The 15330-nt window shown below is 35.9% G+C and overlaps 1 protein-coding gene across 1 annotated transcript; it reads left to right on the forward strand.

Annotated features, from left to right (window-relative positions):
* Window positions 1-848: 848 nt before the first annotated feature.
* On the forward strand, window positions 849-4635 carry LOC121797366 (AP2-like ethylene-responsive transcription factor AIL5). Its single transcript, XM_042196121.1, has 9 exons — window positions 849-1051; window positions 1226-1538; window positions 2070-2152; window positions 2335-2343; window positions 2479-2567; window positions 2671-2744; window positions 2827-2877; window positions 3094-3170; window positions 3691-4635. The coding sequence occupies exons 1-9, from the start codon at window positions 964-966 to the stop codon at window positions 4236-4238; spliced, it is 1332 nt and encodes a 443-aa protein (XP_042052055.1). The 5' UTR covers window positions 849-963; the 3' UTR covers window positions 4239-4635.
* The last annotated feature ends 10695 nt before the right edge of the window (window positions 4636-15330 follow it).

Below are 15330 nucleotides of genomic sequence, written 5' to 3' on the forward strand. Positions count from 1 at the left end.
TACCACCTATATTATTATTAGTACCATATAAGATTCATTATTTACTATAAATAAATTTTTATATTACATACTTAATTTATATACCCTAGCTATTGACATTAATGAATAATCTTATCTAAACTAATTAATAAGTACTTAATTCGTATTTAATTATATATTATTTTATGAAATAAATTTCCTTAAATTAATATAAACATTATCTATTTTAATACATGAAATATTAAATTTTTTATCTAGACTAACTAATATAAAATATATATATATCATAATATATTTAATAAATTTTAATATTATTTATATTTATACATCACTAATTATCTATAAGGTTTAATGTTTTGTGATATATTATTAATTGTAAATCATTTACTAAATTTAATATATTTTTATATATATTTGCAACAGTAAAATGGTTAGACCAGTGGTTCGACCGGTTGAACCGTGAATCAGTAACGTCGCCGGTTAGCTTGCCGGTCCGGTTTTTAAAACATTGGCTAACACCTTCATACGTAAATACTCAAAGCACATAAAAGGGTAAATATAAACGTAGAAAGGTGAATTGAGGCAAGCTGGCGGGAGAAGATCAGCCAAAAAAAAGGTGATAGAATGAATGCCACGTGTAAACCAGATGAACAACCCCACAAACAGACACAAATTTACTATGGAAGTCCCCCATCAATCTATTATTTTGATTTCAATAAAAAAGTAAAACGCGAAAATAGGTCTGTTTTGGTGACTATACCGCCAGATGAAGACCGCCACAGTTATCCCATAATAGGCAACCACTTGCCTTGTTCATGCAAAATTACAACCACCATTATTTTAATATCATACTATTAATTGACACAAAAATAGGGCTTAATTGAGATCTATATCTGTGTTCATATTTTACCCCATCTCTCTGTGTCTGGAACTCTGAGTCCCAAAGAAAACACTCTCACAACATCCATCTCTAAATTTTCGATAATGGATATGGATTCTTCCCATCCCAACTGGCTCGTCTTCTCGCTTTCCAACAACACTCTTTTCCAACACACCTTCAACTCCAATCCTAGTAATCCCCTCTCTCTATCTCCTCTTTTTCCTCACCTCCCAAATCTTTTCATTCTCAATAAAATAACAGATTTATATAATTATTACTGTTTGTTTGTCAGCATATGTACCACCACTATATCATCCAATTTTGTGTTATTTCATCTTTCATTTTTTCTGTTTTAATTGTCTCAAGGTAGCAGCAATACTAGTGCAGTGGTTCATCATCAGGATAATGGACACAGCGGCGTTGTCGGCGGCGGCCCCAAGCTGGAGGATTTCTTGGGTAGCTCCGCCGCCAGAGCTGCGGTGGCTCAGTTCGACGGCATGCCGGAGATGGAGATGTATCATGACTCTGAGCTCAAGACAATAGCTGCTAGCTTCTTGCGAGGATTTTCCGCGGAACAAACCGATAATAGCCCCCAGAAACAGATTGCGTCTGATCCGCCGGCCAAGAAAGCCGTTGAATCATTCGGCCAGCGCACCTCAATCTTTAGAGGAGTCACCAGGTAGTATCTTTCCCATTAAAAATAAAATATTTTCTAAAATGGAAACAATATATTCTTATTTTTTCATATCTCTTACTTTACTCATTTTTCGTTAACTTTTAACAAAGCAACACTGCATAAAATCTCGTGTCTTAAACTACATGTTTCATATTTATTTGGATCGTATACTTCCTTTTTCCAAAAAAAAAACAAATTCAATTTTACCATCTTGGATCGGCTTCCAAAATTTGTTAGCTTTATTTTTTAATAATTTTTCGGGATAATTACACCATGTATACAAAATGTTTCCCTAATATTTTAAATTCTTACAAAAAGTTTTAATTTAACATATATCTACAAAAAGTCTAATTGGTAATTCAAGTTAGTACACTCTGTTCAATGATTGTGACACCCTTACATTTTTCTTCTCAATTTCATAACAAAAAGTTTAATTAGTATTTGAAGTTATGTAATTTTCTATATTTTATGGGACGGAATGAGTATATGATAGAAGGGTGAATTTGAAATATGTTTTGTGGGAATGGAATTCAGGCATAGATGGACTGGAAGGTATGAAGCTCACTTATGGGATAATAGTTGCAGAAGAGAAGGGCAAAGTCGGAAAGGAAGGCAAGGTTTGTATATATATCTACCTTTTCAGTTATCAGGGTTTTTTTTTAATTTGATGAATGGATCAGTATTTCTATTTTGGTTTATTTTTCTGCAATACATATTCGACTGATATTGTTTCTCTTTATGGAATTTGGACGTGTCGAATGATTGTTCAAATGGACGAATTTATTTGCAAATATGCCAGTTTATTTGGGTAAGAACTGAAACCACATTTCTGTCTCACTTTTTTATCCACTTTGGTGTAATGAAATATTTTGTTTTCTTTAGATTCTTATTGGTTTTGATAAAATGATGTTTAATTAATTTTGTTAATCATTTTGTGAAAAAGGTGGATATGATAAAGAAGAGAAAGCAGCTCGTGCTTATGATCTCGCCGCCCTCAAATATTGGGGTCCGACCACCACAACTAATTTTCCGGTCACCATTACTATACTTCACTAGCTATTTTTATGTATACAATTATATGATCTTACTGTTTAATTTTTAATATTATGGTTTATCTTTTTTTATTTAACTATAGGTATCCGACTATGAGAGGGAAATAGAGGAAATGAAGCACATGACAAGGCAGGAATTCGTTGCTTCACTTAGAAGGTCTTGATTTTGTCATATTTCCTTGGAAATTAAACAGTTCAGTTAACTTATTTTTTATTCAATTTTGTTTCTTTCATTGCAGAAGAAGTAGTGGGTTCTCTCGAGGTGCCTCCATTTACAGAGGAGTAACGAGGTGTGTTACCCCTTTTTATTTTGAGCATATCAAATTCTAACCAATTTCGCTACATTAGAAAATTACTACTATTGTAATTTTGATAATTTTCTTATAATTAAAATTTAGCCGAACTTAGGAGATTTTGCTTTTATTTGGCCTTTTTTCTTTTTACGAATAAAGAATTTATTTTTGTATATTTTCATCTTTTCTTAGTCATGGAAAAATATGTTTCAGGCATCACCAGCACGGTCGGTGGCAAGCAAGGATAGGAAGAGTCGCCGGAAACAAAGATCTCTATCTTGGCACTTTCAGTGAGTTTTCATTGTATTCGTTTTCCATTTTTTTATGATTTCCGAAAACATACTTTTAATTAAAGAAATAAGAAAGTGACAAACGACAAATTTGGACGTCACTGTTTTAATGCTGACTATGTTTCTATTGGTCCGCCGCGGCGGTGGCTGTCCTAAAACTAAAAATATCTACAAGCCTTCCAAAACAAAGAACATAAATAAAAACCCAATAAATCTGCTACGTCGCGTTTCACATCTGGTCCAGAAAACGGTGACAGGAATAAAATAAAAACAATTATGTCGTCTATTATTGTTTGCATATACTCCCTCCCGTCAAATGTTACATTTTGGTTCATCCATGAAATATTGTTCATTTTATTTTTTCTTTACGTAGCAAGTGGACTTTAATTTCTACTAATATATTATATTATATTATAAAATTAATCTATAAGTGTGAGATTCATATTCCACTAACTTTCTTAATTCTATTTTTTCCACATTTCTCAGAATATGTGCTGAATCAACTATAAATTAAATGCAGGCACTCAAGAAGAAGCAGCGGAGGCTTATGACATCGCTGCGATCAAATTCCGTGGCCTAAACGCAGTGACCAACTTCGACATGAGCCGTTACGACGTCAGGAGCATCGCTAGCAGTAATCTACCGATTGGCGGGGCTAACACTAAGCCCAAAACAACGACAGAATCAACGCCCGAGAACAAACCCTCACAAGGCAAAAGTAAAGAAGAGCTCTCGTTTCCAACGGCGACCATAAATTTTGCGCTTCCCGTCAAGCATGATCACTCGGCCAGCTTGTGGGCAGCATTAGGGTACCAAAATTCAGCCGATTTGGAAAACCCTAATCACGGCTTCGGTTTTCAAGACTCGAGCAGCAGTGGTGCAACGCAGTTTGTCATGGAGTTTCAACCGAACGATAATGAGGGTTTGTACAATGGGTGCGGGTACAAGTACCAACAGCATGATGGTGTCGTCGGTGTTGGCGCATTGCAGAATCGTACAAGTCATGAAGCGGTGGTTATGAGCAACGGTGGGAACTGGATTCAGCCGGCGATATTTGGGGTGGAGTAAAAAGACAAAAAAAGGAGATGGTAATGTTAGATGGAAACAAGGGGAGGTGGGTTGGTCAAAAAAGGAGCATTTGCTTTTTTGCATGGGATCCACAATCATTTCACTCATACTATCACCCCAATTTTATTGGACATGTTTGTGGAAAAATTTGAATCACATTATGTAGGATGGATAAATAATCTTCTTCTAGTTGATAAGTTCATCAAAAAGTTGAATTAGTATGTATTTTATTGATAAGGTTTATATGAATGACGCTAGAAAGTTTTAAATTTTAGTTCCAGTTTTTCGCCAATGAATTAGATTGCGACCAAAGCTTGTTTGAACAATTTGACTGCCTATATTACTTTAAAATAGGATCTTCGAATGGAGAAAATTAACAAATGTTCACCAACTTTATTTTTAATAAGTGTATAGCTAAATTTTGATATATATGTGTTGTTTTAGGGATGCAACATGAAGAAATAAAGAAGCCATTGCAATTGCCGGAAATACTAGGCCTACTAAAGGCACAAAAATAGAGGGAAAGTGGAAAGTTGTCATAAAATGGGGTACCTCGGTTTATTATTTGTACTTGTTCTTATTTTTTTTAATATCATATTTTATATTTATACTAATTATAATTAATAATTGTAATTAGTATGAATTCATAGTTATTATTAATTAATTCAATTTGCAAATTTTGCATTAGAGATATTAAGCATCTAAGTGAGTATATAGAATAAGTCCAAGGAATTTAATATAGAACTAAATAAACTTTTTAAGTTAGCTATCTCTGCTAACTTATCAATGCAGTGTATTAAAAATCTCAACAAGATGACATTATAATGTTAATACATAATGTCAACACAATTTATTGAAATGTCAATAAAATTATGTGTTGACATTTTAATATCATCGTGCTGATATTTTTAATACGTTGCGTTGATGAGTTAGCATGGTTAGCAACTTAAGAAAGTTAGCAATTGATCACTTTTTATGTGAAATCTATTTCACCAACTTAGAATATGTTTTCGAGATTTGAAATATGTTTGGCATGTATGGTATAAATTTAAAAATGTATAACAAATTTGTATAGTTTGATCTGCATGGTTGAAATAATACTAGAGGGGAAATTTGATGTGTCGGTATAGATTTGATCAATTCATATCATGTATATAAAATTGAGTTGTACATATTTAGTAAGTTGGTGTATATTCGGGCAATGGATATTGTGCTTACCAAATTTGGTCCCACGTAAGTTTGGTATGTTTGTACAAATTCAGTCAATTCTTCTTACGCATACAAACAAATAGTCTAAAAAAATTCATGAGACATGCATCAATCGATGGATATTTATGTATTCCGAAGATATAATGAAAACTCAATTTTAGTGGTTAAACAACAAATCCGGATCAATTTTTTTTTGGTAAAGGTTATTAGTTGAATTCCATTTTAATGAAGATCATTACTTGTATTCCACCTCAGGGAGTGACGCATAACCATTATGCGTCACTAACAGAAAGACGCATAATGGTTATGCGTCGTTAGCTAATAACGCATAATGGTTATGCGTCGTTAGCTAATGACGCATAACTCTTATGCGTCGTTAGTTAGTGACGCATAATCATTGTGCGTCTTTTAATAGCGACGCATAACTCTTATGCGTCGTTACTTAGCGACGCATAATTATTATGCGTCGTTCGTTGAGTTTTAAATCGGGCAGAAGGCAGAACCAGCCAGAAACGAAAGGCAGAAGGCTTCCAAGCGACGAAATCGGGCGATTTCCGACGTATCCGAGTAAAATCCGACCATTTTCCACCATTTTGCAACCATATTACGGTAATTATTCTTCAATTTGGCTAAATACATCCTTTAATGTTTAATTTGGGCAGATTTTCCGTAATTTAGTAAAAGTAGGGTTTTTGATTAAATTGATGGATTTTTGGTATATTTTTGTTGTTTTGTTGCATATAATTAGGGATTATGATGAAATTATGGGTTATGATGAAATTGATGGAATTTTTAGTCGAATATCCGTAATTTGTGTATTTCATATGGATTTAATTTAGCAAAATTAGGGTTTATGATGATATTGTTGGATTTGTTGGTCGATTTTCCGTAATTTGGGTATTTAATATGCATATCATTGAATGGGTAGGAGCAATTGAAGCAATTGATTAAGTTTTTGTAATTGTGCCCCTTTTGGTGGGCGATTTTATGTAATTTGGGTATTTCATATGCATATATTGCGCAACTAAGTTGCAATTTAGTTAGATTGTTGAGGTGTTATGAAATAAATTGAATCTTGGGTGAATGTTTTGAAGTAGATGACATCTGCAAGTTCAGAACAACAATTATGTTATGGACCTGAGGATCCATCACTATTGTTTCATCAGAACGAACACATTTCAGCCTCTTTGTTGGCGAATGGCACAACAAATGTGTTGAGAGTTCGTAGGACGGAGAGTAAGGTCTGGGCATTGCCAATACATGAAAATGTATTGTATTGGCTTGATGTATGGGGGTTCAGAGGCGTTGTTCAATGTGGAAGGCCGATGAGGATGGACAATGAGCTAATAACTGCCTTGATCGAGCGCTGGAGGCCTGAGACACACTGTTTCCACCTTCCAGTTGGTGAGGTTACTGTAACCTTACAGGATGTGCAAAGCCTGTGGGGTTTGAGAGCAGACGGGAGTGTTTTCACTGGCCGTGACTACCCTGTTGGATTTGAAGATTGGCCAAGCAAGTGTAGAGATTTGTTGGGATGGATACCTGACGCAGATACAGAAACGAAGCACGGTGGTTTGTTGATGACGTCTCTGATCCACCAAGCGACGATGCCGTTGGGTGATGGGCTGCCTGAGTATGCATACATCCAAAGAGCACGTATACATGCTCTGATCTTGTTAGGGGGACTTATTTTACCGGACACCACAGGTTGCAAGGTCCCCTTATGCGTCATTAAGCGACGCATAATCCTTATGCGTCATTAATTAACGACGCATAAGGGTTGTGAGTTTCATTAAGAACGACGCACAATCATTATGCGTCACTCCCTCAATTAGAATGATTCTATTCTCCTTCATTAAATTGAAATTCCATTAGTGTCTTAGCACAAAAGAAGAAAGAGCTCCAACAAATCCTTATGGACCATAACAAGAATGAGGAGTTAGCTATTCAGTGTCCACCTAAAATTGGTCCAAGTAGCTACCAACAATCTTTTATATCTAACTAGCTTGTGATTTTCTCTCTTTTAAATTTTTGCATTGCTCTCACCATCCTACTTTCATTTGACTTTCTTTATTCCCTTTACATTTTTATGTCTATCGTCGTGATCCCTCTATATCTCTTTTTCAGTGGTTATGCAACAGAGAACAAGAAGTAACAATTTTATCCTTATATTTTAATTTTTTATATCATACTCCATCTGCCTCATTAAAGTGACATGTTTGGATTGTCCCATCAAAAATAAAACATTTCCTAAAATAAAAATAACAACATCTCTATTTTCTCTCTCTACTTAACTAACAAAACAATATTATATAAAATTTCATTCTGAAAAACAAATGCTTCACATTTAATGAACGGAGGATGTACTATTATTGTCTATATAATTAATTAATGTATTAGTAATGTACCTGTCATGCCCGCCCACCCCAGGGGTGTTACAAACGAGGCGATCGTGACTAAGGGACAAACATTAAGAATAGCATTTAAGGATAACAGTTCATAAGAAAGACTCAATTAGCTTAAAAGAATAATATATATCAGAGTGTATGATACACAAAGTGCAAACTCGACTTTAGCTCCAAACAAATGGGAAAAGCTCGAATAAAATCAGAGTGTATGATACACAGAGTGCAAACTCGACTTTAGCTCCAAACAAATGGGAAAAGCTCGAATAAAATCAGAGTGTCTTTTCAACAATCAGCAACTCGAGATAAAATTATCTCAACAACACTTGGCGGAAGCATTCGAGAGTAGGATACTATTATGTACGAAGACATAATATATTCATAAAGTTTTATTTACAATCTTCGTCACTTTCATGCTCAACACCCACCGCGCTCGTCACCGCTCAACCTGCACATAGAGAAAACATATGCAGGGCTGAGTACTTGGTTTACTCAGTGGACACGTGCCAAAATATATTTTATAAAAACAGATTTTGTCAAGCCACTCTTTGAGTGAACTCGGGATTTTAGGAAAAGTCTGAGAACACTAAACATTTTTCTTTTCCTTTTTCAAAAGCGATCTTTCGATCTATTTTCCTGGAACATATGCCGTATCTGACAAACCCGATTTCACTATCTCTTGTTCATTCATCAGTCCATTCATAATTCATCGTTCCTTTCATCATTCATCATATCTTAACATTCAAGTGCCGGGGAAGTGGTTACCTCCCACGGTCTCCCATCAATCCATTCCATTCATCGTTGCAGTCAGATAGGCATAGTTCCAAAACAAAATATGGCTTGACATAATCTTTTCAACTTTATTTTCCTCAAAACGTTTTTGAAACATAAATCATTTTTTTGTTCCGTCAAGATCGAGCATCATCTCATATCACATCAACAAGTCGAGCAAATCACGAATCACTCGATAAATCAACACATATATCACATAACATCACTTTCACCTTAATTATTTCACTTTAAGCACATAATCACATCAACATCGAATAAAAATTAATAATACTCACAATCTCAGTTAAAAGGAATTTTGTCACATAAAATGATGCTTGAATCAAAATATTAAAACTAAAGCTCTTGAAAACACTTTAGTTCGAAAGCTCACGTGAAATACTTTTCGTAAAAACTGTAACTTTAACAGAAAGCCTACAAAAAACTTAGTTAGAAAGCCCTACGAAAAACTTAGTTAGAAGGCCCTACCTCGTTCATTTAAAGCCTTCACGCCGTGCTCCTCTCTTTCTCTTCTCGGTCAAAGGTAAGGCTGCACTTCCCTCGATCAAAACGCAGCGCCGCTGTTACGCCCGCCCACCCCACGGGTGTTACGAACGAGGCGATTGTGACTAAGGGACAAACATTAAGAATAGCATTTAAGGATAACAGTTCATAAGAAAGGCTCTATTAGCTTAAAAGAATAATATATATCATAGTGTATAATACACAGAGTGCAAACTCGACTTTAGCTCCAAACAAATGGGAAAAGCTCGAATAAAATCAGAGTGTATGATACACAGAGTGCAAACTCGACTTTAGCTCCAAACAAATGGGAAAAGCTCGAATAAAATCAGAGTGTCTTTTCAACAATCAGCAACTCGAGATAAAATTATCTCAACAACACTTGGCGGAAGCATTCGAGAGTAGGATACTATTATGTATGAAGACATAATATATTCAGAAAGTTTTATTTACAATCTTCTTCACTTTCATGCTCAACACCCACCGCGCTCGTCACCGCTCGGCCTGCACATAGAGAAAACATATGCAGGGCTGAGTACTTGGTTTACTCAGTGGACACGTGCCAAAATATATTTTATAAAAACAGATTTTGTCAAGCCACTCTTTGAGTGAACTCGAGATTTTAGGAAAAGTCCGAGAACACTAAACATTTTTCTTTTCCTTTTTCAAAAGCGATCTTTCGATCTATTTTCCTAGAACATATGCCGTATCTGACAAACCCGATTTCACTATCTCTTGTTCATTCATCAGTCCATTCATCATTCATCGTTCCTTTCATCATTCATCATATCTTAACATTCAAGTGCCGGGGAAGTGGTTACCTCCCACGGTCTCTCATCAATCCATTCCATTCATCGTTGCATTCAGATAGGCATAGTTCCAAAACAAAATATGGCTTGACATAATCTTTTGAACTTTATTTTCCTCAAAACGTTTATGAAACATAAATCATTTTTTTGTTCCGTCAAGATCGAGCATCATCTCATATCACATCAACAAGTCGAGCAAATCACAAATCACTCGATAAATCAACACATATATCACATAACATCACTTTCACCTTAATTATTTCACTTTAAGCACATAATCACATCAACATCGAATAAAAATTAATAATACTCGCAATCTCAGTTAAAAGGAATTTCGTCACATAAAATGATGCTCGAATCAAAATATTAAAACTAAAGCTCTTGAAAACACTTTAGTTTGAAAGCCCACGTGAAATACTTTTCGTAAAAACTGTAACTTTAACAGAAAGCTTACGAAAAACTTAGTTAGATAGCCCTACAAAAAACTTAGTTAGAAAGCCCTACGAAAAACTTAGTTAGAAAGCCCTACCTCGTTCATTTAAAGCCTTCACGCCGTGCTCCTCTCTTTCTCTTCTCGGTCGAAGGTAAGGCTGCACTTCCCTCGATCAAAACACAGCGCCGCCACCGCTGTGGGTCCGCCATCGTCGCGGATCCACCTCAGCCCTCGACGCCGGCCGCCGCTCACGGTCGAAATCACGATGCCGCTGTTGCTGTCGGAAATCGCAACGCCGCTGCTCCGTCACCGCCGGGAGACGCTGTCGTCGCTCAATCCCGCTGACGCCGCCGCTGCCTTCGGGCTCCTTCGCCGCCCCAGCATACACCGCCGTCGTCGCTCGGCGTCGCCGCTCCGGCAGCCCCGATTCCACCCTGAAACAACCCTGTTTTCCCATTAAAGGTTCGTTCTTGATTGTGAAGTAAAGAAATGAAAAGGAGGGAGGTTGTATATATAGAAAATTTTTTCATAAAACACAAAATTTCACGTCTTTTCATTTTGATGCGACGAGTAATTAATGCGGCCATTGTTGGAAAACGTGCCTGATGCGACGTGGTTCTTATCCAACTTTTCATCTTGATGTGACGCGGTTCTTATCCAACTTTTCGTCTTGATTTGTTGTCGAAAGTGTATTTGATACGTGGTCTATTCTTTCGTGTAGGTATCATTTTGGGCTCGTAACAATTGGGTTTCAAATTGGGCTACGAAAGAATAATTGTTTGGCCCCAAAAGTGAAATACTTCTCTCGATAAAAGAAACAAGGTCGAAAAATTTTCAAGTGCACAAACGACGGTCCTTTCAAGAACACAATAAAAAGGTAGAAAAAGTCGGGGTGTTACAGTACCCAATTGATTAGCCTGATCAAGATTGAATGAATATAAGGAAAGAAGATTAGAAATATATGCAAGACTTGTAAAAACTAGATTTCACGCAAGATATCTGTGAGCCAATATATTCGCATCTCAAGCCTAAAAAACAAATAAGAAAGCTCATTTGAGAGAGTAGTGAAATCCAAACAAGCCACTCCAAATTTTGGAGAAAACCATCCAACCAAACCTCACTATTTTTGAACCTCTTCCTGTCTCCTCCTTCGCAACGGTGACTCTATAGTCTAGCTCTTTGCATCGGTGATCAATCCTAGCCCAATCTTTGGAGACACTTGTAATATAGGAGTTTAGTCGATTTCTAAGATTTTAAATATTTTTTGTATGAAAATGTATTCAGAAAGGAAGAAGATAAAAAAATGGGTGATTTGATAAAATAACATGTAAAGTGTGAAAGGTGATGGACTTATATGAAGTGTTAGAAATTTGGGATTACACGTGACTAATTTAATGTGTATGACTATCTTTCAATTGTTCAATTAAAATGATCTGATAAAGAATTAAGTTTGGGCTAAAGTGTATTTAATTTGTTACAGAAATAAGAGTAGATACCATATGAGATATTTAATTATTGAGAGACCAAATAGAAAATAAAGGGTCTTATATTTTATGAAAAGGTCCTAGGTCCTGAAGATGTTCTCTATTCACAACTCTTTTTCATATATATAATTATCCTGTTTGTTTTAAACTTTTTGTTGGTTGAAACCTTTAATCCATAAGTTTAGCTTCACAAACAAGTCTTTGGTGTATGTTTGTTTGGTCTATGTACAAGGATTCATATCACCTCTAGTCCTCAATTGAAGACGCCTCTCAAAGCTGTAACGCAACCTCGACCGGACATGAATACCCCTTATAGGGAGAGAAAATGTACAATGTGTTAAATGTAAGAGGTATGTGTATTATGCATGAGAATTTTCCAATCAATGGATCATGATCAATGGGTAGGATGAAAAAATTATAGTGAACATGAGGAGATGACGGATACTATGATGAGAGATGAGGTGTGCCCAAACATAAATATTTAATTTTCTAATGAGAAAGAGATATCAGAGTACAAATCACTTACGGTGCTTCAGATGCTTAAAATCCCACCCAAGCATGATGCATTAATTATTAGCACTAAAAATATCTACGAGCATATAAGGTAGATCTACTATAGCTAAAGGTCAGTACCATGATATCGAATACAGGGAATAAGATTGCAACTGTCTATCATATACTAAGCGTCATATACTATTTAGAGACACAGAGGTTTGGTTTGATTGTATAAACTAGACAGAATAAATAAACAAATAAAACAGAAAACATAGAACGTAGAATTTTAGGATCCAAAAACACAATCACGAGCTATTATCCAATTGACTTCCTTGAATTACGGTCTCTAGATTTATTAAGTCGATCACTTAACTAGATTAACCCCCCCCCCCCCAGGTGAGAAATCCGTAGATTAGGTGTTAAGATCAAAGTCCCCTTTAAATCTCTAACATCTAACTCCCAAAAACAATGAAAACCAATGACCTCACGTGAAACCTCAAATCTCTGGAGTTCTATTGAATTAAAGTGTGAATTATCCCTTTTCCAAGTCAACTATTTCGTCTCCCCGAGTACTCTAATCAACCCTAACATGTATTCAAGAGGTAGCTAATTTATTGAATATAGAAGGCACACGAATAAATCAAATAACAACAAGAGCTAACAAGGAAAAACAATTGAATATCTAACCAAAAAATTCCACAAATGATGTTCTACTCATAGAAAAGTAAAAACTACAATTGAAGTACGAGACATGAAAGAAATTGATAAAACCCAAGGTTGAATCAGTCTTCTCTTGCCTGGATCTGCAGAGCTCCACTCCAATGGAAGATGGATGAACTATGTGTGGAATGTGGGATGGAAGAATGTGTAGAGATGGAAAATGATTGGAGGCTCTGAGATCAATGCTATGAAATAGGCTAGGGGGTATTTATAGGCTAGAAAAAAGGTTTAGAATGGTAAAACGTATCCTCCAATTAATTGAAAATATGATGTTTTCGAATCCTTCAATTATAAGGAGATATTTGGGCAATAATATATTCCTTCCTTGAATTTCCACCTAATTTCCGCCAACTTTGACTGCACTACGTAATGTTCGTAGAATAGTCATAACTTTCTCCACAAAACTCCGATCGAGTCGTGCAAGGTTTCACGCAAATCTCTTCGAAGACGAAGAAAATGGTATGAATTAATCACTGATTGGACTTCAAAAATTCTAGGAAAATCGGATTACACTGAGGCTGGTGTACCTTGGCCCTTTTTGAACATTTTTTTGTCTTTTTCTATCATTTATCAACAAACACATCAAAAATACCAAAATGTATAACATATGCAATTTAAGAACATAATTTGCTTGATTGACATTTAAAATGAGTCAGATATAGTCCTTAAAAATATGCAAAATCCGTGTATGTCAAAGGGGTAGACCAAAAAATATTTGGTGATCATAGATATTGGCAATTACACCAATTCGGTGAATGACAAATCGGTGTCTTAGCTAGGATTAAAGGTTCTCAAGGACCCAAACCCTTACAAGCTTCAGTGGTTGGTGAATTTGAACATGAAGTACTTTGTGATATAATCTTAAATGAGATTGCTACGTATTGCTTGGGAGACCTTGGGGGTTTGACCAAAATAAATTCAAGAATGGGTATACCAATGAGTATCTATACATGTTCAATGGTTTGAAGGTGCATTTGTAGCCTTTATCAAATAGTGAGGCTTTAAGGAAAATAAATACCTCTAAAGAGTGAGCAGTGGCAGATCCATGTCTTGTTAGCTATTCGGGCATGCTCTTGCACCTTAATGTGGATATCTTTGACAAATTGTGGGAACCATCTATATCACAAATAAGCGCCAAAGAAAAATATGATGTGGGAAGATCCATGGAGGTTAGCAGATTAAAGTCATAGACATTCTCAAATGGTGAAGTGACCGGTAGAGTGAATGGTATGATTATTTGAAAACTCAGCATTGGGGATGCACACGTCCCTTGACCTTATACTCGTAGAGACCAAGGCTCTAAGAGGACCTTGTACGCGGCTCGATTTAGAAATGATGACCACGACACGAAATTGATTTGGTGCTCAATTCCCCAAACTGTTGGTAGCTCACTTGGAAGTTCGTTTGGGAACACACCGTCAAATTCCTACAAAACACTTTGTACAACACTTGGAAGAGGGGCAAGTTTAGTGATCGTTAAGAGAAAATTCTTTGGGAGTGCAAAGAGCAAATGAACTCTGTTAAGAGCCCATCCAAGGTCAGACCTAGTAGCTAACAAACATTCTTTACCCAAATAGCTTGTGGCATGTCAATCTATATACACTTTGTTTTTCTCTCTCTCCCCCACTCTCATTTGGCTTTTTCACCTCTCCATTATGCATTTTTCATTGTATCTCTCTTTTTCTCGATGTGTTTATAAGTCTCAAAACCTCACTGGGTGAGAGGGGCCTCAAACAAACTTTGACTTCGTTGGTAACGTACAAGTACTGAATGGTGTACCCATTCTTGAGAGGTTTATTGTCAAACTCCCATGGATGACCAAGTAGAACTTGGAAAACGTGTCAACCCTTAAAGGAAATTTCACTTTGGTCCACAATATCAATTCTCCATTATCAACCAACCATTGCAACCGATATGGAATCAGATGCGTGAGAGGCTTCAACCCTAATTAAGCTACTAACTTGTCGATAAATTTATATTTTTGTAGGTTTGATTGGTCGTTGAATGTGCATAATGTCGAGTTTTACAATTCGAATACTTAGTTTTTGATTAGTTATATAACATTCAGGAGTTTTGATGTTTTTTAAGTTTCGAAGAAAAATAAGGCTAAAATGACGACTTCTAATCAATCTATAAATGATACAATTCTCTTGGCCATCGAAAGAGCTTCGCGTGGGTATCTTGCAAGCCTTGCAGTCCAGTTGAGGAAGTTATTGCCTTACGAAGACTGCACAATCTAGAGAGTCC

This window comes from Salvia splendens, chromosome 3 (genome assembly GCF_004379255.2).
Source record: "Salvia splendens isolate huo1 chromosome 3, SspV2, whole genome shotgun sequence".
NCBI classification, from domain to species: Eukaryota; Viridiplantae; Streptophyta; class Magnoliopsida; order Lamiales; family Lamiaceae; genus Salvia; species Salvia splendens.

What these genes read in the sequence shown, in the direction of transcription:
- LOC121797366 (XM_042196121.1), top strand. Translation starts at nt 964, where the DNA reads ATGGATATGGATTCTTCCCATCCCAACTGGCTCGTCTTCTCGCTTTCC. An exon ending in CCACCACAACTAATTTTCCG is followed by an intron (nt 2,568 to 2,670) that starts GTCACCATTACT and finishes ATTTAACTATAG; the next exon opens with GTATCCGACTATGAGAGGGA. An exon ending in TTCGTTGCTTCACTTAGAAG is followed by an intron (nt 2,745 to 2,826) that starts GTCTTGATTTTG and finishes CTTTCATTGCAG; the next exon opens with AAGAAGTAGTGGGTTCTCTC.